Source organism: Rhincodon typus, chromosome 24 (genome assembly GCF_021869965.1).
Source record: "Rhincodon typus isolate 14 chromosome 24, sRhiTyp1.1, whole genome shotgun sequence".
In the NCBI taxonomy this organism is placed as follows: domain Eukaryota; kingdom Metazoa; phylum Chordata; class Chondrichthyes; order Orectolobiformes; family Rhincodontidae; genus Rhincodon; species Rhincodon typus.
This window is the reverse complement of record NC_063355.1, coordinates 3,812,137-3,838,481: the sequence shown is the minus strand read 5'-3', so window position 1 is coordinate 3,838,481 and position 26,345 is coordinate 3,812,137. Positions and strand designations below refer to the sequence as shown.

Here is a 26,345-nt window from a genome sequence, read left to right as displayed (position 1 = left end):
TGGGGTTGGTGGAAGAGGAAGAAATCAAGGAACATTGCTTCACAAATGAAATTAGAAATCTGGAACACTTCTCCAAAAGATTGTGGATGATGGAATAATTGAAGCTTACAAAAATGAGATTGGTAGATTTTTGTTAGAACATAACATGTTAAAAAATAGGCGTTGTAGTAGGCTGTCTTAAGGAGTTTGGTATGCTTGCCTTTATTGGTGAGTGTATTAAGTAAAGGAGATGGGAGTCATGTTGCAGTTGTATAGGATACTGGTTAGGCCACTTTTGGAATTCTGTGTTCAGGTCTGGTCACCCTGCTATAGGAAGTATGTTGTGAAACTTGGAAGGGTTCAGAAAAGATTTACCAAGGATGCTTCCAGGGTTGGAGGGTTTGAGCTACAGGGAGAGGCTGAATAGGCTGGGGCTGTTTCCCTTGGAGTGTCGGAGGCTGAAGGGTGACCGTATAGAGGTTTATAAAATCATCAGGGGCATGATTAGGGTGAATGGTCAAGGTCTTTTCCCCAGGGTATGGAAGTCCAAAATTAGAGGGCATAGGTTTAAGGTGAGAGGGGTAAGTTTTAAGAGGAACCTAAGGGGCAACTTTCTCACACAGAGGGTGTCGCGTGTATGGAATGAGCTGCCAGAGGAAGTGATGGGGGGCTGGTACAATTACAACATTTAAAAGGCATCTGAATGGGTATATGAATAGGAAGGGTTTAAAGGGATATGGATCAAATGGGACTAGATTAATCTAGGGTATTTGGTTGGCATGGATGAGTTGGGCTGAAGGATGTGTTTCCATGCTGTACAGCTCTATGACTTTATTTAGCCCTTCAGACTTGCTCCACCATTCAACAATTTCATGGATGATCTACCTTCACTGCACCTTCCCACACCACTCCCATATCCCTTAATTTTCTTAATACTCAAAATCTATTGACATCTGTTTAAAAATACTCAATGGCTGATTGTCCATGGGATAGAGAATGCTAAAAATTTGCAACACTTCTCATCTCAGTCCTGGTTGCCTGATCTCTATTCTGAGACTAAGAATGTCTGTTCTAAGTTCTGCAGCGAGGGGAAACATTTTCTTAGCATCAACCCTGTCAAGTCCATTAAGCATTTTCTAACTTTCAGTAAGATCTCCTGCCTGGTTTATTCAATCTCTCCACACAGGACAAACTCCTCATTCCAGGGACAAGTCCAAGGAATAAGTTTGTCCTTAAGCAGACCAAAACTGCAAACAGTACTCCAGATGTGACCACACCATTTCCTGTATATTTGTTGTGAGATTTTCTTGCTCTAATACTCTTTAATTGCTCTTTGTAACAAAGGCCATCCTAGTTGCTTTCTATACCTACATTCTACCTTTCTATAATTCACGTACAAAAAGATTCAAGTATCTCTGGCAATCTTTGCCCAGTCTTTCACCATTCAAAAATGTTTCCACTTATTTTTTCCTGCAAGCTGGGTAACTTCACATTTCTCAGTAGGCGGGAACATAGAAGATGAATATGGTAAGGGATATGTCCATATCCCTTTGCAGCTTCTTTGTATCCTCCTCAGCATTTACTTTCCCACCTAATTTTCTATTGCCAGTAAACCTGGCTATATCAAAGCTGGACATAAGTCAGATTGTAAAACCCTGATAGTTACAATCTACGAACCTGAACATGCCCCATTTATTACTACTCAGTTTTCTATCCATTAACCAATCCGCAATCCACAGGCTATTTGGAATCCCATGACTCCTAATTTTATGTTATAATCACTTGATTGGCACCTAATTGAATGCTTTTTGAAAACCCAAATATGCTACATTTGCTGTTTACCCCCTCATTCATCTTATTAATTATTCCCCAAAATCTCTGATTTGTCAAACATCAGTTCCCTTAGGGGAAGTATAAAGGGGCTATTTCCAGGTTGGCAGGCTGTTAGTAGTGCAGTACCACAAGGATCAGTGCTTGTTCCCAGCCCTTCACAATCTATATCGATGATTTGGATATGAGGATTCCATGTAATATTTACAAGTTTCCAGTCAAAACTAGATGGAGTGTGAAATAAAAACAGAAATTGCTGGAGAAATTCAGCAGGTCTGGCAGCATCTGTGGAGGGGGAGCAGAGTTAATGTTTTGGGTCCAGTGATCCTACTTCAGACTAGGTGGAGTGTGAGTTAAGATGAAGATGCTTCATCTCAAGAAACTGAGATGCTTTGAGGGATTTCAAGAAGCTAACAAGTAGGCAATAATTGGGCAGATGGAATACAATGTGGAGAAGTATGAGTCTGTCTATTTGAGCTGGAAAAACAGAAGTTTTTTTAAGAATAGTGAGAGGCCGGGATATGTAGAACTACAAAAGGACTTGGGAGTCATAGAATCATACAGCACGGAAACAGATCCTTCGGTCCAACCAGTCCATGTTGATCATAATCCCAAACCAAACTAGTCCCACCTGCCTACGCTTGGTCCATATCCTTCCAAACATTTCTTATTCATGTACTGATCCAAATGTCTTTTAAACGTTGTAACTGTACCCGCATCCACCACTTCCTCTGGAAGTTCATTCCACATACTAATCACTCTCTGTGTAAAACAAAATTGCCCCTCATGTCTTCTTTTTAAATCTTTCTCCTTTCACCTTAAAAATGTGCCGCCTAGTCTTGAAATTTCCCACCCTAGAGACAAGACACATACCATATACTCCTCATTATTTTATAAACCTCTATAAGGTCACCTCTCAACCTCATACGCTCTAGTGATAAAAGTCCCAGCCCATCCAGCCTCTCCTTATAACTCAAACCCTCCATACCCAGCAACATCCTGGTAAATCTCTTGTGAACCCTCCCCAGCTTAATAATATCCTTAGTATAACATGGAGAACAAAACTGGACACAGTACTCCAGAAGAGGCCCCCTCACCAACATCCTGTACAATCTCAACATAATGTCCCAAATCCTAAACTCAAAAGGTCTGTGCAATGAAGGCATGCATGCTAAATACCTTCTTAACCACCCTATCTGTTTGTGATGCAAACTTCAAAGAATTATGTACCTGAGCCCCTAGGTCTCTCTGTTCTGCAACACTGCCTAAGGCCCTACTTTATTTGCATAAGAGTCCTTGTCCAGGAGTCACTGAAAGTTAACATGCAGATAAAGCAAGCAGTTAAAAGGTAAACTGGTATATTGGCCTTGATTAAAAGAGGATTTGCGTAGAGGAGTAAAGGTGTTTTTATGCTCGGTGAGTTTACATTTGGAGTTCAGATATCTCTGTCATAGAGGCTCCTTGTTCCTGTGTGTGGTTTTGGGCAGCCTTGTTGGCTCAGTGTTTGATGGGAACAAATTACTTTTGTTCTGAGAATGTAGTTTTTGGAAATACTTGAATGGAATGAAGTGTTATTGTAAGTTGTCACTTTATTCCCTCAGCTTGATTATAGCACAAACAGAAGGCCTTGTGGTCTGTTAAAGCTGTACCTTCCACAGAGTGTAACCTCTGTTATCGCGGGCTCTATTCCATTTACTTACATTGAAGAACGAGCATTCTCCAAGGTTTCTCCTTCTTTGTCACTGGGAAATCTCCATCTAGCCCTCAACTCCCTCTTCCGCCCCCACCTTGACTGAACGATGAACTTCTCACATCAATATGTTCTGTGTTTTTGATCATATCTGTTTGCATTTTTAATCTCTATCAAATATTTATTTCGCTGCTTTTGAATGAGTTCATTGGTACAACATGTACTGCTATTGTTGACAGTTCTTCTGATAGCCACAGCTCTGGGTAGGGGCAGGATTTTTTAAAATCCTTCATTCCCTGCCAGAGGAAGATGGGGCTTTGGTTTAACATCTGATTCAAAAGAATCCCTCAGTACCTGAGTAGTGTCAGCCTAGATTAGTGCTAAGTATGAAGTTGAACCCTTTGATAGGTGGGAGTGCCATCCATCAGTCACAACCGATGCTCTAACATTTTAATTCTTCAAATTATTATATTTTTTTCCATTACCAAACAGAATAATTAGTAGATGGTTTGTAAAATTTTGAAGACTATTTCAAAATGGGTAATCAGGGATAGTCCTTCAAAATTACTTCTGTATATAGATCACTTGGTTAAAAATGTAAACAGGTATTTTTTGGATGGAATTCCACGATGGCTGTCAGATGTACCAACTCAAAGCAAATCGACAATTTGATCATTGGAATGGGCAATCTTACTGCTTAATTCCAGATAAACTCTATTTTACATTCATGGTGACTCATTGTTATTATGACTAAAGTACTAGTGAAAGCAACTTTAAATTTATATATCCTACTTTTTTGGGCACAGTTTATAAATGAAAAACTGGCTTTGTAAACAAACTGGGGAAGTGTTAGTAGTTGGTAATAGATTAACAGCTGTGATGTTCTCAGCTCACTTTACTTTGACAGGAGGATATTTTTCCTTTATTCTCTCATGGTATATAGATGTACTAACCAGGCTAGCATTTGTTGCACATCCCAAATGCGTCAAGTGGCTTACTAAGAGGTTTTGAGTCAACCACATCATAAGTAGACCCAACTAGAGAAGGGCGGCAGATTTGCTCCCCGAAAGGCTTAAGCAAACTATATTCCTTTTAACAACAATCATGGTAATATTCCTGATTTATTAATTGAATTTAAATTTCAATAACAGCCGTAGAGGGATTTGAACTCATAATCCCAGTTCATTAGCCTGGGCCTCTAGATCAGTGACATTACCATGACATCACTGTCTGTGCATTTCCAGACTTGTATACTTATTGTCTAATTGTTGTCTCTGAATTCCATATCTACTATATCAGATATTAGCTATGTATGTGTACTCCTAGTCAATAACTGCACACTACTTCCCACAGCCATTCCCGGCTGCAGATGCCCCTGCAGAAGCTGCTGTTTTCTGCCACCCTCACCCGGGACTCTGAGAAACTGCAGCAGTTGGCACTGCACCAACCTCAACTCTTCACCTCCAACTACACACCCTTGGAAAGGGAGACCCATGTGATCCAGAGTGAACTCCAAGAATCCGGTGACACTATTGGAAACAAGTACACCTTGCCCGAGGGCCTGACAGTGAGTACTGATTCAATGTGACGTTAAAAGAAAGAATGCCTGTTTATATTGCTTATTTCATGCTCCAGAGCTCTTTACCACCAGTAAAGTACTTTTGGTGTAGTTACTCCTGTAATGTAGAAGAGGCAACTGCTGAATCTGCACAGGTTACGTCCTGCAGACAGCAATGAGATAATCAGCTTGTTTTATTATGTTGGTTATGGGATAAATACTGGGTGGGCCACTGGAGAGAATACCCCTGCTCTTCTTCAAGACTGTGTTGCAGAATCTCTTGCACCCACCTGGGAGGCCAGAGCAGGGTTGGAGGGTACCTTGGTTAAACATCTGATCCAAAAGTGACAACTCCCGTAAGTGCTGCCCTCCATTTGACTGCACTGGGTGGGACAGCCTTGGATGTGGACCTGAAACCACAAATTTCTGAGTCAGAGACCAGAGTTCTACCACTGAACCACACCTGACGCAGAATCCGTTTGTAAGCAGATGGCTCTATTGTCAATGCTGTGGATTGGCACTTTTGCTTGAAATGAGCCTTACTTGCTGTTTGGTGGGAGGAAGATAGCATAGGGTTCTTTCCAGTTGCATTTTAAAAAAGGAATGTTTTATCCTGTGAGCTTTATTAGATGCATGAGAAAGTTTAAAAGTGTACCACACCCAGTGAACAGCTCATTCTTCCACTGGCTTGGGGATTTCACTTAGTAAGCCTGAGTCATTGCTGGCAGTCCAGTTGAAAAAAGTTTAGGGTAAACAGAGGCTGACTGAGAGTAAAGCTGAAGTTGCTATTGCTCCAGCTTGCTATACATGATATCAAGGTGAATAACATTCCGCAGTCTAGGGGTGTACGACCTACCACTCACTGGATACCACTGGGCACCACTTAGAGTCATAGTCATAAAGCACAGAAATAGACCCTTTGGTCCAACCAGTCCATGCCGAACTTAATCCCAATGTAAACTAGTCCTACCTGCCTGCTCCTGGCCCATATTCCTCCAAACATTTCCGATTCGTGCATCCATCTAAATATCTTTTAAATGGAGGGGGTGCAAAGGAGGTTCACTAGGTTGATTCTGGAGTTGAGGGGGTTGGCTTATGAGGAGAGACTGAGTAGATTGGGATTATATTCATTGGAATTCAGAAGATTGAGGGGGGATCTTATAGAAACATATAAAATTATGAAGGGAATAGATAAGATAGAAGTAGAGAGGATGTTTCCACTGGCAGGTGAAGCTAGGACAAGAAGGCATAGCCTCAAGATTAGAGGGAGCAGATTTAGGACTGAATTGAGAAGGAACTTCTTCACCCAGAGGGTTCTTAATCTATGGAATTCCTTGCCCAGTGAAGTAGTTGACGCTACTTCAGTAAACGTTTTTAAAGAAAAGGTAGATTTTTTTTGAACAATAAAGGAATTAAGGGATATGGTGAGAACGCGGGTAAGTGGATCTGAGTCCACGAAAAGATCAGCCATGATCTTATTGAATGGCAGAGCAGGCTCGAAGGGCCGGACGGCCTACTCCTGCTCCTAATTCTTATGTTCTTATAAATGTTGTAATTGTACTCGCATCCACCACTTCTTAAGGAAGTTCATTCCACACATGAACCATCCTCTGTGTAAAAAAAATTACCTCATGTCTTTTTAAAATTTCTCTCCTCTCACCTTATAAATGTGCCCCCTAGTCTTGAATCATAGAAATTCCCCATCTTAGAGAAAAGATAAATACCATCAACCCTATCTATACCTCTTATTATTTTTAAACTTCTATCAGGTCACCTCTCAACCTCCTCCGCTCTAGGGAAACAAGTCCCAGCCTATCCAGCCTTTCTTTATATCTCAAACCTTCCATTTCCGGCAACAGCCTGGTAAATCTCTTCCGAACCCTCTCCAGCTTGATAATATCATCGCTATTACTGGGCGACCAGAACTGGACACAGTATTCCAGAAGAGGCCTCACCAATGTCCTGTACAACCTCAACACAAATGTCCCAACTCCCATACTCAAAGGACTGAGCAGTGAAAGACACCTTTCTAACCATCCTGTCTATATGTGACGCAAGCTTTAAAGAATTATGTACCTGCACCCCTGGGTCCCTCTGTTCTGCAACACTACCCAAGGCCCTACCATTAATTGTATAAGCTTTAGCCTTGTCTGTTTTACCAAAATGCAATACTTCGCATTTATCCAGATTGAGCTCCATCTGCCATTTTGCAACCAATTAACTCATTTGATCACGACCCCTTTGTAACCTTAGAAAACCTTCTTCACCACCAATTTTGGTGTCATCAGCAAATTTACCAACCATGGCTCCTCTATTCTCATCTAAATCATTTATATAAATGACAAACAAAAGAGGACCCTGAACCAATACCTGTGGAACACCGCTGACCACAGGCCTCCAGTACGAAAAACAACCCTCCACCATTCCCCTCTCTGTCTCCCGCTGTTAAGCCAATTATGTAAGCATTTGGCAAGCTCACCCTGAATCCCATGTGACCTAACTTTACTAATTAGTCTACCATGCAGAGCCTTGTCAAAGGCTTTACTAAAGTCCAAATAAACAACGACTACTGCTTTGCAATCAACCTTTTTGGTAACTTCCTCAAAAATCGCAATCAAGTTTGAGAGACACTATCTTTCTTGCACAAAACCATGCTGACTATCTCTAATCAATTTTTGCCTCTCTAAATGTCCATAAATCCTATCTTTTATAATCACCTCTAACAATTGACCAACAACCGAAGTCAGACTCACAGATCTATAGTTCCCTGGTTTCTCCCTACGGCCTTTCTTAAACAAAGGTACAACATTAGCCACCCTCCAGTCATCAGGCATCTCACCCATAGTTATAGATGATGCAAATATTTCTGCAAGGGATCTCATAATTTCATCCCTTACTTCTGACAACATGCTGGGATACATTAGACCAGGTCCGGGAGATTTATCCATCTTTATATTCTCTTAAGACCTCCCAAACTTCCTCTTCTATAATGTGAACTGTTTTTAAAACATCAAAATTTATTTCTCTGCATTCTCCAGACTCCATTTCTTTCTTCACAGTAAAAACTGACACAAAATATTCATTTAGTATATTTCCTATCTCCTTGGGTTCAACATAAAGACGACCTCCTTGATCTTTAAGAGGCCCTACCCCCTCTCTAGTTACCCTCTTGCTCTTAATGTATTTGTAGAATCTCTTTGGATTATCTTTAACCTTACCTGCCAATGTTATCTCATATCCCCTCTTTGCCTTCCTGATTCCTCTCTTAAGAATGTCCCTATACTCTTTATATTGATTAAGAGATTCAATTGTCTAAAAAAAAAAGATTTTTTTATTCTTGACTAGAACCTCAATGTCACAACTGTACTGCAGGAGGACACCTCAGATGGCTCATACAGCGAGACAATATGGGGAGGGCTCAGGAACAGGAAGGGTACAATCACAATGTTTAGGGTTTACTATAGGCCTCCCAACAGCCAGCGGGAGATAGAAGAACAGATATGTAGGCAGATTTTGGCAAGATGTAAAAGTAACAGGGTTGTTGTTGTGGGTGATTTTAACTTGCAATATATTGACTGGGACTCGCTCAATGCTTGGGGCATGGATGGAGCAGAGTTTGTAAGGAGCATCCAGGAAGGCTTCTTGAAACTGTATGTAGATTGTCCAACTAGGAAAGGGGCCATACTTGACCTAGTATCGGCGAATGAGCCTGGTCACGTGGTCGACATCTCAGTAGGGGAGCAGCTCAGGAACAGTGATCACAATTCAGTAAGCTTTAAAGTACTGATGGATAAAGATCGGTGTAGTTGTCAGGTAAAGGTGCTAAATTGGGGGAAGGTTAATTATAACAATATTACGCAGGAACTGAAGAGTGTAGATTGGAGGCAGATGTTTCAGGGCAAATTAACATCTGGTACGTGGGAGGCTTTCAAGTATAGGTTGATAGGAACTCAGGACCGGCACGTTCCTGTAAGGATAAAGGATAAGCATGGCAAATTTAGGGAACCTTGGATATGAGAGAGATTGTGAGCCGAGTCAAAAAGAAAAAGGAAGGATTTGTCAAGGCTAGGGGACTGGGAACACACAAAGCAAGGGTGAAATACAAGGAAAGTTGAAAGACACTTAAGCAAGGAGTCAGGAGGGCTAAAAGGGTCATGAAATGTCATTGGCCAACAGGACTAAGGAAAATCCCAAGGCTTTTTATACATATATAAAGGGCAAGAGAGTAGCCAGGGAGAGGGTTGGTCAACTCAAGGACAGGGAAGGGAATTTATGTGTAGAGCCAGAGCAAATGGGTGAGGTATTAAATTAGTACTTTGCATCAATATTCACCATAGAGAAGGACTTGGTGGATGATGAGTCTGGGGAAGGGTGTGTAGGTAGTTTGGGTCATGTTGAGACCAAAAGGGAGGAGGTATTGGGGGTCTTGAAAAACATTATGTTAGACAAGTCCCCAGGGCCTGATGGAATATACCTCAGAATACTGAGAAAGGCAAAGGAGGAAACTGCTGGGGCCTTGAGAGAAATCTTTGTATCCTCACTGGCTACAGGGGAGGCCCCAGAGGATTGGAGAATAGCCAATGTTGTTTCTTTGTTTAAGAAGGGTGGCAAGGATAATCCAGCTAATTACAGGCCGGGTGAGCCTTACATCAGTGGTAGGGAAATTATTGGAGAAGATTCTTTGAGACAGGATTTACTCCCACTTGGAAATAAGTGGGCGTATTAGTGAGAGACAACATGATTTTGTGAAGGGGATGTCGTATCTCACTAAATTGGTTGAGTTTTTCGAGTAAGTGACAAAGATAATTGATGAGGGTAGGGCAGTGGATGTTGTCTACATGGACTTCAGTAAGGCCTTTGACAAGGTCCCTCATGGTAGACTGTTACAGAAGGTAAAGTTGCATGGGGTCGGAGGTGAGCTTACAAGATGGATAAAAAAAACTAGCTCGGTCATAGAAGACAGAGGGTAGCAATGGAAGGGTGCATTTCTGAATGCAGGGCTGTGACTAGTGGCGTTCCTCAGGGATCAGTGTTGGGACCTTTGCTATTTGTAATATATATATAAATGATTTGGAGGAAAATGTAACTGGTCTGATTAGAAACTTTGTGGATGACACAAAGTTTTGTGGAATTGCAGTTAGTGCTAAGGACCATCAAAGGATACAGCAGGATATAGATCGGTTGATGACTTAGGCAGAGAGATGGCATATGGAGTTTAATCCGGAAAAATGTGAGGTAATGCATTTTGGAAAGTCTAATCCAGATGGAAAATATACAGTAAATGGCGCAACCCTCAAGAGTCCTGATAGGCAGAGGGATCTGGGTGTACAGGTAAACAGGTGACTGAAAGTGGCAATGCAGGTGGAAAAGGTAGTCAACAAGGCATACGGTATGCTTGCCTTTATTGGCCAGGGCATTGAGTTTAAAAATTGGCAGGTAATGTTGCAGGTTTATAGAACCTTAGTTAGGCTGCATTTGGAATATTATGTTCAATTCTAGTCGCTACACTACCAGAAGGATGTGGTGGCTTTGGAGAGGGTACAGAAAAGATTTACCAGGATATTGCCTGGTATGGAGGGCATTAGCTAGGAGGAGAGGTTGGAGAAACTTGGATTGTTCTCACTGGAACGACAGAGGTTGAGGAGCGACCTGATAGAGGTCTGCAAGATTATGAAGGACATGGACAGAGTGTACAGTCAGAAGCTTTTTCCCAGGTTGGAAGAGTCAGTTACCAGGGGCCATGGGTTTAAGGTGAGAGGGGCAAGGTTTAAAGGTGATGTACAAGGCAGGTTTTTTTACACAGAAGGTGGTGGGTGCCTGGAACTCATTCCCAGGGAGGTAGTGGAAGCAGATACGACAGTGACTTTTAAAGGGTGTCTTGACAAATACATGAATAGGATGGGAATAGAGGGATACGGTGCCCAGAAGGGTAGGGGGTTTTAGTTGTGATGGGCAGCATGTCGGTGCAGGCTTGGAGGGCCATAGGGCCTGTTCCTGTGCTGTAATTTTCTTTGTTCTTTCATCCTGCCTTTTTGCCCAAAAGAAGGTCTAGTTTTGCTCGTTTTCTAGTAGGAGCATCCACATATTGATAAAAAGAAAATTTTCTTGAACACATTTGACAAATTCTTCACCATCGTAACCTTTTACACTATGGTAGTCCCAGTCAATGTTTGGAAAATTAAAATCCCCCATTATTACAACCTTATTGGCTTACGTATGTCTGAGATCTCCCACATATTAGTTTCTCAATTTCTGTCTTACTACTGGGGGGGCCTATAGTACAATCCCATCAAAGTGATCTTTCCTTATTTGTGATTTCGGTCCATATGTTTTGATATGGACGATTTTCCATAAATATCTTCCATAGTTACAGCAGTAATGTTTTCCTTAATCAATAATGCCACACCCTTCCCTCCTTTCTTGCCTCCTTTTCTATCCTTCCTATAGCATCTAAAACCTGGAACACTGAGATGCCAGTCTTGTCCATCTTTCAGCGAAGTTTCTGTAATAACTATGATGTCCCAATCCCACATTCTTAAACATGCCCTGAGTTCATCACCCTTACCTATAAGACCCCTTGCATTGAAATAAATGCAGTTTAGTTCTTCAGAGTTACTACATACTCTGACTCTCTCTTGTCATTTCTAATTGATGTGCTCTCCTCACATTCAGAACCTACTCCATCAATCCTTCCAAATACACTGCTACTTAGAATTCTGCCACTCACCTTCTAGCAATATAAAGTCTCCCTGAATAGAATGAGCAAATCCCCCTGTTAAGATATTGGTTCCTTTCCAGTTTAGGTTCGACCCATCCTTTTTGAAAAGGTCTTCTGTATCCCAAAAGACAGCCCAATTGTCGAAAAACCCGAATCCCTGAACAATACACCAGCTGTATAGCTATTGATTTATCTGCTTTAACCTTTTGTTCCTTCCCTTGTTTGAGTTTGGCATTGAGAATAAACCAGAAATTACTACTTTTAAGGTTTTACTTTTTAATCTTCTACCTAACCTCTGAAATTCACTCTGTACTGCTTTAATCTTTCGCCTAAAAATGTCATTCCTACCAATGTGTACAATAATTTCTGGCTCTCAATCTCACCTTTAACAATATGCTTGAAATGTTTAGAAACATCCTTGATCCTAGCACCAGGAAAGTATCAAACCTAAATTTACGCTTACTGCCACAGAAATCGTCTGTCTATGCTTCTGACAGGAGAGTCCCCTATAACAGTAATTCTGTTAAATCTTGTCAAGCGCTGCCCAACATAAAGAATTGTTCCTAGTGTCCAATAACTGACTGGTTCTTCCATTTTCCTCGGAGAGACTATCCCCTTCAACTGTTCCAAAATCTGAAAATCTATTTGATAGAGGAATAGCTGCTGGAGACTTTTGAACTACCTTCTTAACTTTCCTGACAGTCGCCCGTCTATCTAACTGATCCTGCTGGGTAATAATTTTTCTAAATCTACTAGCCATCTCATTCTGTATGTTATGTTTGGCCTTAATAACATTAAGTCTTAAAAAAAATGATGTTTCAATAACACCTTATAGATAAATAAACTACCTTTCATTACCTACAGAAAATAATGTAAAAATGGGGAAAAAAAAAATCAATATATAAACATAAAAAAAAACCCACTTAGCTGATTAACTGAATAAAAACCATCCTCTTCAAAAATTCCTTGAAGAAAAAGAAGTCTTCTCTGGAGCTGACTGCATGTAGGACTCTCCGGAACGAAAACAGAACTCCTTACTTTTTAAAACAAAAAGTTTGGCTTTTTCAAAATACCTTTGCAATGTTAAAAAAACCTCTAAAACACATATAGATTTTTTTTTTTAGGAACACAGCAGGCCAGGCAGCATCAGAGGAGCAGGAAAGTTGATGTTTCGGGTTGGGACCCTTCCTCAGAAATGGGGAGGGGGAAGGGAGCTGGCAAATAAATAGAGAGAGGAGAGGTCGGACTGGAGAAGGTAGGTGGGATGGTGATAGCTGAGTGCAGGTAGGGAGTGGTGGGGATTGATCAGCGGGATGGGTGGGGCGCATAGGTGGGAGAGAAGATGGACAGGTTGTGTCAGGTCAAAGAGGCGGGGATGAGATGGAGGGTTGGACATGGGATGAGGCTGGGGGCGGGGAGATTTTAAAACTGGTGAATTCTATGTTTACGCCATCGGGCTGTAGGCTCCTGAGGCGGAATATGAGGTGCTCCTCCTCCAGTTTGTGAATGGTGTCATTGTGACACTGAAAAAGGCCCAGGATGGACATGTCATCAAGGGAGTGGGAGGGGAGTTAAAATGTTGGCGACCAGAAGGTGTTGTCGTTTGTTGCTTACAGAGCGCAGATGAAACAGCCTCCGAGTCTACGCTTGGTCTCACCAATGTAGAGGAGGCCACATCGGGAGCAGCGGATATAGTACACCAAGTTGACAGGTGTGCAGGTGAACCCCTGTCTAATGTGGAAGGTTTGTTTTGTGCCTTGAATGAATGTGAGGGCAGGTGTAGCATTTCCTGCGGTTGCAGGGAAAGGTGCCGGGGGTGGTGGGGCCAGTGGGGAGTGTGGAGCGGACAAGGGAGTCGTGGAGAGAACGGTCCCTACAGAAGGCAGATAGGGGTGGGGAGGGAAATATCTCTTTGGTTGTGGGATTAGATTGTAGGTGGTGGAAGTGGTGGAGAATGATACGCTGGATGCAAAGGTGGGGTGGTATGTGAGGACAAGGGGGATTCTGTCTTTATTTTTGTTGGGGGGAGGGGTTGTGAGGGCAGAAGTGTAGGAAACGCAAGAGATGTGGTTGAGGGCATTTTTGATCACCAGAGAGGGATGTTACAGTCCTTGAAATTGGAAGACATCTGGGATGTTCAGGAGTGGAACTCTCCATTTTGGGAGCAGATGCGGTGGAGGAATTGGGAGTAGGGGATCGCATTCATGCAGGAGGGTGGGTGAGGGGAGGTGTAGTCCAGGTAGCTGTGGGAGTCGGTGGGCTTGAAATAGATGTCGGTTCCGAGGCGGTTACAAGAGATGGAGACAGAGAGGTCCAGGACCATTTCACCTTCCTTCCCCAGTTCCACCCCTCCTCTCTCTATTTATTTCCCAGCTCCCTTCCCCCTCCCCATTTCTAAAGAAGGGTCCCTTTCCTGTTCCTCTGATACTGCCTGGCCTATTGTGCTTCTCATTGTGTTGTCTCTTACTCCGGCATCTGAAGTTCTTGCTATCTTTGTAATTACCTGGATTATCCTTGCTACCCTTCTTAAACAAGGGGACAACATTAGCAATTCTCCAGTCCTCCGGGACCTCACCCGTGCTCAAGGATGCTGCAAAGATATCTGTTAAGGCCCCAGCTATTTCCTCTCTGGCTTCCCTCAGTAACCTGGGATAGATCCCATCCGGACCTGGGGACTTGTCCACCCTAATGCCTTTTAGAATACCCAACACTTCCCCCTCCTTATGCCGACTTGACCTAGAGTAATCAAACATCTATCCCTAACCTCAACATCCGTCATGTCCCTCTCCTCAGTGAATACCAACCCAAAGTACTCATTAAGAATCTCACTCATTTTCTCTGACTCCTCGCATAACAGGATTGGTGGAGTAGCAGATAGTGAAGGGGACTGTCGGAGAATGCAGCAGAATATAGATAGATTGGAGAGTTGGGTGGAGAAATGGCAGATGGAGTTCAATCCAGGAAAATGCGAGGTGATGCATTTTGGAAGATCCAATTCAAGAGCGAACTATACGGTAAATGGAAAAGCCCTGGGGAAAATTGATGCACAGAGAGATCTGGGTGTTCAGGTCTATTGTACCCTGAAGGTGGCGACGCAGGTCGATAGAGTGGTCAAGAAGGCATACGGCATGCTTTCATTCATCGGACAGGGTATTGAGAACAAGAGTTGGCAGGTCATGTTACAGTTGTATAGGACTTTGGTTCGACCACATTTGGAATACTGCGTACAGTTCTGGTTGCCACATTACCAAAAGGATGTGGATGCTTTGGAAGGGGTGCAGAGGAGGTTCACCAGGATGTTGCCTGGTATGGAGGGTGCTAGCTATGAAGAGAGGTTGAGTAGATTAGGATTATTTACATTAGAAAGACGGAGGTTGAGGGGGGACCTGATTGAGGTCTACAAAATCATGAGAGGTAAAGACAGAGTGGACAGCAAGAAGCTTTTTCCCAGAGCGTGGGACTCAATTACTAGGGGTCACGATTTCAAGGTGAGAGGGGAAAAGTTTAAGGGAGATATGCGTGGAAAGTTCTTTACGCAGAGGGTCGTGGGTGCCTGGAACGTGTTGCCAGTGGAGGTGGTAGAGGCATGCACGATAGCGTCATTTAAGATGTATCTAGACAGATACATGAATGGGCAGGGAGCAGAGGGATACAGATCCTTGGAAAAAAGGCGACAGGTTTAGATAGAGGATCTGGATCAGCGCAGGCCTGGAGTGCCGAAGGGCCTGTTCCTGTGCTGTAATTTTCTTTGTTCTTTGTTCTCTGATGACTCATTGCACTCTGATTCCAACCACTCTATAAACACAGGCCTCCTATCTAGTTACAGGTATCTCTCAATGTCCTTTGCTGTATTGCACACCAATTAACTGCACTTCTGTAACACCTGTAATATGGAAAGATGTTCCAACCTGCTCCACAAAGGTGTACTTGATTTTGAAAATGATGTCAGAGAGATACTAGGAGGGGCAACCAAAGCTTTTGTCAATTTGGTGTATTTTGTGTGTCTTAACAGTGGAGAGGGAGTTGGAGAGGTATAGGGAGAAAATGTCAGAGTAAGGGATTGGGTGGCTCAACAACTGAAACATAAGGAGTTGGTTGGGGTGTAGGTTGGTGGAAGAGAGAAAGGTGAGGGCAGATCGCCTAACCCCAGTCTCCAACAAATATGTATGAAATTATCTGAGGGGCACTCAAACCTCTGGTTATTTCTCTCCACATTCATAGGCAGTTCCTTGGGTTTCAGTGTGACTTGCTTTTCCTCTGCTGTGATGGGTTCCAAGATGGCGAATGAGTCAAGTATACCATTTGCATACTCTACCAGATGTAAGGTGGGAGGTTCTTGAAGGTTTGGATGGAAAGTCACGGTGATCCAAGATCTTCTGCCATAGCAGGAATGCTGCCACAGAACCACACTGGGTTCTTCTTCTGAATTCATCTCCAATGCTTTCCTGTCAGGATCCCATACTCATTGCCCATTGTAGCTGTAAGAGGTAGGCCAGTTGGGACTAACATGAGGAATTTCTTTCTTCAGCGGGTAATGAATCTTTGGAATTTTCTACCTCAGGGAATTACGGAAGTTCAGTTATTGGGTATGTTTAAGACAGAGATCAGTCGATTGAGATAGAGGATTGGCCCTGGTCTGGTTGAAGAGCGGAGCAGGCTCGAGGTGTGAATGGCCACCTCCTCTTGTTTCATTTCTTTCTATGAATGGGAGAGGAAAATTTAGCCCAGTGATAAAGTTTAACAACGTTTTGCAACATGCCAAGGTCGGGTTTCTGCGAAGGGAAATGTATTGATGATAATCCCAAGCTGGTGAGCTATCTGGTAATTATTTGAGACTTTCCATCATGGGCCTTTTCTTAGGTTACTGAACTAACTTGGGGAATCTTTATCTAAAGCCAACCATGTTCCCTCTGCTACAACTTTGATAGATTCAGTGATGAGCTGACATTCCTATACGGCAGATATTTCAAACCTGTTTCTGTTTACAATTTTCAAGACGTATAATTTTAAACTTTATCAAAAGAGAGGTATTTCGCTGTCTCTTGCAGGAATTCATTGTACCATGCAATCTTAGAAAGAAGCCTCTGATAATCCTCTACTTTGTCCTGAGAATGAAATTCAGTCGTATCCTATGTTTCACCAACTCCAGAGATGCATCGCACAGGTAACTACAAAATTATTGGTAAAAGTAATCATATCTTTGGTCTGTGTGTCACTGAGTCGCCAGTGTTTGCACATAATTGTCGGTGTGACTCTGAGTTGTCTGTGTTCATGCTCAGTGGTTAGCGTGACACTGAGCTGTTTGTGTTTACAATCAATGGTCACAGTGACACAGTTGTTTCTATTTAGACACATTGACCAGTGTCTCTAAGGTGTTTGTTGTGTGTTGCAGGTTGTATCTATTACTTCGTGCCTTTGGTGGCATAGCAGTGGCAGAATTTTCTTCCAGGCTTTCCCCCAATGAAAGACGAAAGACTCTGAGAGAGTTCGAGAAAGGAAATCTCCAAATGTAAGTGTGTGCTTGTGATCATGTGGTTTGATTTGCTTTCATTTGTTGCTGTTTAGATGGCATATATGTATATGTGTACTGATTGCTGTTATGGTAAGGGATTCAGACATCAAGACGTCAAGACATCAACTTACATATACATAAAGCTTTTAAGCTAGAAAAATATTCTAATGCAATCACAGAGACGTGCAGCAAGAAAGCTAACGAAGGAATGGGGTCAAGAAGTTAGGTTCAGCTTTAACTTCTGAGCATCTTAAAATTGGAGAATGAGGTAGAGGAGTTTGGGACAGGAATTCCAGGGCGTGGGTTCTATGTCAATGGTGAGATGATAGTTATACAACTCTCCAGACTCTGGAACAATGGAAACTGGATTTCAGTTTTGTGGGATAACAGATATGTGGAGGAGTCGGACTGTGAAGGGATTTAAATGGAAGATTAAAAATGTTCCATTTTAGTCATTCAGATACTGGAAAACAATATAAATCAGCAAGTCTCTAGCAATGGTTGAATAGGACTTGAAGGGAGTCAGGAAGTGGGAAGTAGAGTTTTGGGTAAGCTGAAGCTTTTCAGGAATAGAAGATGACACACCAGCCATAAGAGTCTTGGAATGATCTAGTCTGGCACTCACAATGGTATTGATGGGATGGTAGCAGAGATGGACAACATTACCATAATACATACCATAAAACATGAGAAATGATCATTCACAGAATCACAGAATCCTTACAGTGCAGATAGAGGGCATTTGGCCCATCAAGTCTGTACTGACCCTCTGAAGACAATCCCACCCAGACCCAGCAACAATATTTGGACAATATCCAGGCTTGGACTGACAAGTTATACATAACATTCACTCTGCACAAATGCCAGGCAATGATTGTCTCCAATAAGAGACAATCTAACCACGACCCTTTGTCATTCAATGGTGTTACCACCACTGAATCCCTCACTGTCAACATCCTTGAGTTTGCTAATGACCAGAAAGTCAACTGGATTTGCTGCATAAACACAGGCTACCAGAGCTGGTCAGAGGCTAGGAATACTATGGCGAGTAACTCATCTCCTGAATCCCCAAAGTCTGTCCCCCATCTGCAGTGTTGTGGAGGTGTCAGTGTTGGACTGGGATGGACAAAGTCAGAAGTCACACAATACCAGGTTATAGTCCAACAGGTAATCGCAAACTTTTGGAGTGCTGTCCCTTCATCAGGTGAAGTGAGAAAGAAGTGCACAGACACAGAATTTATAGGCAGAGAGATCACTGGGCAGAGAGATCAAAAGATCAAACAAATTGCATGAGTGGAATGTCGAATAATAAGTTCCTGCAGGTATCAAAAGTATTAGATGGTGTGAGTAAAAGTGTCAACAGCTGAATAACAAGTGAAGGGATGACCTATAATTCGATTAAATGAGGCAGAAGGATAATTACAAGAAATTAAAAATAAGGTGGTGCTGGAGACAGATCAAACGACTGGAATAACATGACAGGTATAAGAGTCACATGCCGAGGGTCTAACCAATGTAATAAATAATCCAAAACTGTACAAACTAATTAAGGTAGAGAGATCGTAACAATTTATCAAGGTGACGGTGTCAAAACAGGACAGTAAGGAAGATTTTACAGATACAACAGTGTGGTGGGGTCACCTGTAGCGCGACATGAACCCAAGATCATATTTGAAGCCATCTTCATGGGTACTGAACTTGGCAATCAGTTTCTGCTCAGTGATTCTGCGTTGTTGTGTATTTCGAAGGCTGCCTTGGAGGGTGTTTACCCAAAGATCAGAGGCTGAATCTCCTTGACCACTGAAGTGTTCCCCGACTGGGAGGAAACATTCCTGTCTTGCAATTGTTGCGCAGTGTCCATTCATCCATTGTCATAGCATCTGCATGGTCTCGCTAATATACCATGCCTCAGGGCGTCCTTGCCTGCAGCGTATGAGATAGACAACATTGGCTGAATCACATGAGTATCTGCTGGATGGTACATGTTGGGTGGTGTTCCTATCATCTACAAGGCATAAGTCAATAATGCGATGAAATACTCCCCATTTGCCTCAATGGGTGCAGCTCCAGCAACACTCCAGAAGCTTGATACCTTTCAGGACAAAGCAACTGTCTTGATTGGCACCACATCTAAAAGCATCCGCTCCCTCCACTACTGATGCTCAGTAGCAGCAATGTCTATATCTAAGAGATGCCCTTCAGAAATTCACCAAAGATCCTTAGGCAGCACCTTCCGAACCATTTCTTTCTAGAAGGACAACGGCAGCAATACATAGGAACACCACCCCTTGCAAGTTCCCTTCCAAGCCACTCACCATTCTGACTTGGAAATATATGGCTGTTCCTTCACTGTCACTGAGTCAAAATCCTGGAATTCCTTGCCTAATGGCATTGTGGGTCAACGTACAACATGTGGACTGCGGTGGTTCAAGAAAGCAGCTCACCACATCTTCTCAAGGGCCACTAATAATGCTTGCAAGCCAGCAATGCCCAAGTCCCACAAGTGAATAAGATAAGATTAAAAATCTGTCTACCTCAGTATTGGATATACTTAATGACCCAGCTTCAACAGCTTCTGTGGTAAAGGATTCCATAGATTCACCATCCTCTGACAGAAGAAATTCTTCCTCATCTCTGTCCGAAATGGGGATAGTTATAAGCATGGTAACCACAGGGCAAACAGCTGAGTTGTTGAATAGGACACTGAGACTGAGAACAGCGACAGGAAATCAAAGTTTGTAATGGGGTTCAAAGACAATGCGCTAGGTGTTCCAAATGTGTAGAAGAAATTTGAGCTCATCCAAAACTGGACGTTGGGCAAAATGCGACAGGTCAGAGTTGATTGATCGAGAGTTGTGGTGTTGAGAGAGAGCTATCCTTAACGTGTAGAAATTGATGCCATTTCTGTGCATGGTATCACCATGTCAGGATGATGAGGCGGTGCAGAGTGAGGATAGATCCTTGGCAAACTCTCAAATTGAGCATGTAAGGTGAGAAATTAAGTTAATGTTGGAAATGTTTTATGTGCGATTTGAATTGATCAAGGAAAAAGATTTTGGAGAATGGTGTGAGTGATATTGTCAAAAGCTACAACAGAGGATGAAGAGAAATAGCGCACAGAGATCAGTCATGAAGAATATTTTGTAACTTTAGTCAGAGTTGTCAGAGATGTGGTTGCAGTGGAAACCTGATTGGAAAGTTTCAAACAGGAAGGTACTGGAGAGATGACCATGGATCTGGGAAATCCATAGGCTTTGGAGAGAAATTGGAAGTTAGGCCTGGAGTGTTTAGAAGATTCACACCAGGTTTCTGTCCTTCCTCGTCATGCTGGTGTGTAAATGATATCTCAGATTTTTTTTTGCTCGCTAGAGTTGTCTGACTACTCCAGAGACTACTCTTTGATAGTGTGTGCTGATGCAATTATGGACTGGAATCCAACTTGCTATAATAGTCTCATTTGCAATACTTTCTCCCTCAGACTGATCAGCACAGATGCAAGTGCTAGAGGAATTGATGTTAAAGGTGTCACATGTGTGGTTAACTATGATGCCCCACAGTTCATCAGGACATACATCCACAGGTGAGCAGTTGGTTCAGCTACTCAGCCTTCCCTTCTTACCTTTGAAACAATATTGAAACTAAACATTTCAATGATGTATCAAATGGCAGCATTTGGTATCCAGAAAGGAATCCAGAAGCCATTAAGCCTGTTTTGAACCGAATTAATTTTAATTCACGTGTACATAAAACCAATCCAAGCTTATGGATATGATTTATCATTTGTCAGTAGATTAACCCAGTACTCTCAGAATCACATGGCAGCTATTTGTATGATGTACTTTTCTGTAATCTCCATCAGTTCTTAGTTTTAATCACCAGACTGTAATAGGATATTGACCAATACCACAGTACTGGTATACACAATACTCCAAAGTATCTGTTCTGAAAGTTTTTAACTGCCCACTCTTATCTCAGATTGTTGCTGTGAGTAATGGTGGGACAAATGGAATTGTTGAAATTACACAGTCTATCCTTCCAGTTGACACCTAGGGGAGAGCACCACAATCTGTAACATGGTTAGGGACAGATCTATCACATGTCTTTATTCTTTTGTTGAATGTGGGTGTTACTGACAAAAGCTTAACAGCCCAATGGCTGTTTTCCTAAGCCATTTCAGAGGCCAGCTAAAAATAAACAACATTGCAGTGGATCTAAGGCCACAGGTAGACTAGGATGGCAGAATTCCTTCCCTAAAGAACACTTGCGGCAAACAGGGATAGGTTCAGTCATGGAACTCTGAATCTGAGAAATAAAATTAGTTTAATTTATTGGATATAAATTCCAACGGCTGCTACGGGCATGAGTCTTGTCCTCTGAATACTAACCCAGTGACAATAATGATGACACCATTAACTCCCCATCATGGTGGGGTCATTCCAAAGGGATGAATTAAGAGCACCAGGCAACACTATAACACCATAACACCATATCTGAAGTGTATCCGAATTCTCTATTAATGCACCAAAACTGGTGTAACATGAGGTTTGAACCCATGGAAGACCCAGAGATCCAGAGGCAGGGATTCATTATTTGACTGGCATCAGGTGATGACAAACATAAAGGAAAATTAAGGTTAAATAAGAAGTATTTACAGGGAACGAAGTATTTGGGTTGAGGAATCCTTTTTCTGCCCTTTGTTCTCATCAGGCCTCCTTCCCCCAAAGACAACCCTTTTTTCTCCAAACAGGGTCAATTTGACTGCTGCAGCTGCCCTCCCTCACCGTCGTTGCCTGGTGTTGGAGGTGCCAACACAACTGCTCGAGCTCCCTGGCTCAGTTCCTGCCCTCACTGTTGCTGTCTGTTGCCGGAATTTCCATTACACTAAGGACAAGGCCAAAAATGTGACACCAATATCAATGTTTTGTTATGAGAAAGGAGACAGTATCTTGACCCATAGAAGCAGTGGTTGAGTACAGTGAGTACTGGCTCAGGCAAAAGGACAGATCATTATCTAGTTTCTCTAACTGATGCATCATGTATGTATGAATCTCTGTATCAGCCAAAAATTCTTCAACACACACCAATGGCAGGTGGTTAGAGTGGAAGTGATTCCTGGTCAGCCGTGTGATGGAAAGAAATGTTGGAGCTTCTATCATAGCTTAAACTACAACCTGGATTTAAAAGCTCATGTTGCTACATCAACTCCAATTCAGAGAGAAATGTAGTATTATATCACTGTCTTTGGATGAATTAATTGTGAGGTAAAGGGATTAGTTAGACATTGAGCAAATTGACTTTGGACCTTGTCGGCCTGTTTCTTCCTGTTCAGATGCTGCTACGTGTTCTGCCTGTGTCCTGTGTTCCTATTTGGTTGTAATTTCCTGTACTGTCTCTCTGATTTTCAGAGTTGGTAGAACTGCTCGAGCTGGGAAAGCTGGGCTTGCATTTACACTTGTCCTAAAAGTGCAGGTGAGTTACTGGGAACCATGCCCATGGCAGCCTTCCGATTTGGTGAAGTCTTTCTCCGATTTAACTTGAATCTTTTCATAATCTTCTACCGTTTTCTGTTGTTATTGAATTCAGCGTTTGACAAGCAAGTATTATTGTACACTGACTTTATTTAAGCATGTCTTCAGAATATTTTGGGCAGGGTGTATTGGCATGAGGAGAAGGCATGGAGAGGTAATGCCCAGATGGAATGTTAATAGACAGAAGTCACCCACTCCAGCTTCCAATACATGTGCTCATGGGGAAAAATTGCCACATGGAGGCCAGTCCACAAAAAAAAACCTCAGGTTAAAAATAACATCACGAAAGAACTGGAAACAGATCTGCAGTTTTTACTATCTCTAGAAACAGATCCTTCCATCTGCTGGGTTTGCCAACTCATGTCACGTGATGTTGATCACATTAAATCTTCAGCCTCATGTCCCCAGGTTCCTACCTTTTGATCACATGATTGCACTGCACCTGGTCTCTCTGACTCTATATGCTGTTCCCGGTCAAATGATGATGGCAGTCTGGTCCTAGTCATAGCAGACACTTTTAAAACAAAAAGATAGTGATGATTTGCTTAAAGAGTTATTCACAAACTAATCACCTTGTGAACTGGATGCAGCAAAGGCTATAGGCTCTGACAACATCCTGAAGATTTGAGCTCCAGAAAAACTGCACCCTATCTAAACTGTTCTGGCACAGCCAAAACACTGAAACTTAACCAAAAATGTGTGCAAAATTCCCAGTTCTGTCTCTTCCACAGATGGTAGGACAAATCCAATGTGGCCAACTATCGCTCCTTCAGTTATCAGAAAGTGATGGTTGGTTTCATTGACAAGGCTATTAAACAACATTTTCACAGCAATAACATGCTCACCTATGCTCACTTTGGCATCTGCTAGTGCTGTTCACCTCCTGACTTTGTTACATGGACAAAGGAGCTGAATTCAACAGATGATGTGAGAGTGACTGCCTTTAACATCAAGGCAGCATTTGACCCAATCAAAGCGAAATATTGTTGATGCCCGAAATCTGAAATAGAAACAGAAAATGCCAGAAAAACTCAGTAGGTCTGGCAGTACCCATGGAGAAGGAAACAGAGTTAACATTTTATGTCTGGTATGACTCCTTTTCAGAACCAAAGATGTTGAAAAATGGTGGTCTTATGGTGCTGACAAAGGGGAAAGAAGTACAAGTGGAATAATTGCCCAGAGCAAAAGACAGGGATGCTAATTGTAGTAAAGGAAGGATAGAGATGTGAATTGTGTGTTTAAGATCGGTGTGAAAAAGAAGATGGGTCTGGTCTGCTGAAAGCACAGCACACAGTTTTGGTTCGGATGAGGGTGGCGATATCATCAAAATGGAGGATAGTGTTCTTGGGCTGAAGATGTTGAACTCAGTGTCGAGTTTTCAAGGCTGTAAAATGCTTAAGTGGAAAATGAGGTGTTGTTCCTCCAGCGAGTGTTGAGCTTTATTGAAACGGTGTGGCAGGCCCAAGATAGAAATATTAGCATGGGAGCAAGATGGTTTATTCAAATGGCAAGCAACTGGGACCACGGGGTTATTCCTAAGGACAGAACAGAGATGTTCCACACATCGGTCACCCATGCTCCATTAAATCTCACCAGAGTAAAGGAGACTGCGTGGTGAGGAGCAAATACAGTAGATTAGATTGAAAGGAGTACAAGTAAACTGCTGCTTCACCTGGAAGGAGTGTTTGCATCCTTGGACAGTGACGATGGAGGATGTGAAAGAGCAAACGTTGTACCTTCTGCAATTGCATGAAGGTGCCTGGAGGGGAGTGAGGAAGTGTTCAGAGTAATGGAGGAATGGACCAGGATGTTGAGGAGGAAACAGTCCCTGAGGAACACTGACAGTATGGGAGGGCAAGATGTGCTGGTGGTGGTATCCTGTTGGAAATGGCAGAGGATGGTCCTTTGAATGCAGAGACTGGTGGGGTGGAAAGTGTGGACTGTTGTTCTGGGAAGTGGAGCAGTGGGGGGGAAGAAGCAAGGGTAGAAGGGTGGGAAATGGGCTGAACAGCTGTATCAAAAACAGTAAAGGAGGATTTCTGAATTGAGGAAAAGGAGGACATTCAGGGTCACTCTGGTGGAAACTAACAGCATCAGAACAGATGCCATGGAGTTTGAGAAACTGGGAGAATGGAATGGATTCCTTGCAGGAATTGGAGTGTGAAGATGTTTGGTCATGGTAACTGTGGGAAACAGTGTGTTTGTGATGAGTATTGGTGGACAGCCTATTCCCAGAAATTAATACAGGAAGTCCAGGAAGGGAAAAGTCAGAGATGGACCAGGTGAAGCTGAGAGTAAAATGGAAATTGGAAGCAAAACAGATTAATTTTTCCAATTCCGATGAGAGCAGGAAGCAGCACTGATGAGACCATCGATGTATCGGACAAAGAGTTGTGATTGGGGCTGGAACATTTGATCGAGTGTGATAGCAGGAAGCGCACGTAAAACTGGAGTCAATGTGAATCATGGCAAAACTCTGCTAGATAGAATCATGACTGGTGCAAAGGAAGATGATTGTCATTATTGGACTTCTAACTCTTTATCCCAAGAGGTTGTTGCAGGATTTCCTCCTGCGGTTGATATTTTTAATCAGCCGGTGCAGAGATGTTATTACATGTGTCTGGAACTTGAACAGGCCTCCTGGCCAGAGGTAGGAACACTATCACAATACCACAACAGCCCCTTCCTCCTAGTGTAGTCCCTTAGGACCAACCATTTCCAGCTGTTTCATTAATGACCTTCCTTTCATTGAGGTCAAGAGTGGAGATATTTGCTGACGATTGCACACTGTTCCATACTGTTTGCAACTCCTCAGATAATGAAGCAGCTGGTGCCTACAGACAGCAAGACTCGGGCAACATTCAGACTCAGCTTAAGTGGCAAGGAACATTCATGCAATAGTAGTTTTAACTAATGACCATCTCCAACAAAACAGGCTAACCATCGCCTCTTGATAATCAACAGCATTCCCATAACTGAATACTCCACATCAGAAGGCAAAACAATTGACTCGAAAGTGCAGTGGACCAGACATATAGTTACAGAGAAGGTCAGAGGCTGGGAATTCTGTGGTGAGTGACTCACCCCTTGATTCCTGTACAAGGTACAAGTCAGGATTGTAATTGAATACTTTAGAAGTTGACATTGTCCTGGATAAAGCAGCCAGCCTGATAGCACATCCCATTCACTCCTTCTACTCCAACACACAATGGCAGCAGTGTGCACCTCATGATGCACTGCAGCATCTCATCAAACATCCTTTGACAGCACCATCCGAAACTGTGACCCTCATCACCTGGAAGGACAAGGGCAGCAGATGCATGGGAACACCACCACCTGCAAGTTCCCCTCCAAGCCACAGACAATCCTGACTTGGAAATATATCACAATCCCTTCAGTGTTGCTGGAGCTCCCTTCCTAACAGCGCTGCACGTGCCCCTGCAGCAATTCAAGAGGGCAACTTAGTATCTTCTTCTCCGGGGCTGTTTGGGGGGGTTTGCCAGTGGTACCCAAATCCCATAAGTGAATTA

General features: G+C 42.7%; 1 protein-coding gene and 1 long non-coding RNA gene across 2 annotated transcripts in view; one reads left to right on the top strand and one right to left on the bottom strand.

Annotated features, from left to right (window-relative positions):
- ddx51 (DEAD (Asp-Glu-Ala-Asp) box polypeptide 51) overlaps positions 1-22,759 on the top strand; it is a gene marked incomplete at its 3' end in the record, with an annotated part of 38,025 nt that extends 15,266 nt beyond the window's left edge. Inside the window, exons 10-14 of the mRNA XM_048611688.1 lie at positions 4,853-5,066; positions 16,824-16,939; positions 17,168-17,284; positions 20,766-20,867; positions 22,693-22,759. Coding sequence (XP_048467645.1) covers positions 4,853-5,066; positions 16,824-16,939; positions 17,168-17,284; positions 20,766-20,867; positions 22,693-22,759 — 616 coding nt within the window. The remainder of the gene's footprint in view (positions 1-4,852; positions 5,067-16,823; positions 16,940-17,167; positions 17,285-20,765; positions 20,868-22,692) is intronic.
- Positions 22,760-22,787: 28 nt separating this feature from the next.
- LOC125485924 overlaps positions 22,788-26,345 on the bottom strand; it is a 9,679-nt gene continuing 6,121 nt past the window's right edge. The window contains exons 2-3 of the long non-coding RNA XR_007264628.1: positions 23,661-23,815; positions 22,788-23,329 (exon numbers count right to left, since the gene is read on the bottom strand). This is a non-coding gene — a long non-coding RNA (uncharacterized LOC125485924). The remainder of the gene's footprint in view (positions 23,330-23,660; positions 23,816-26,345) is intronic.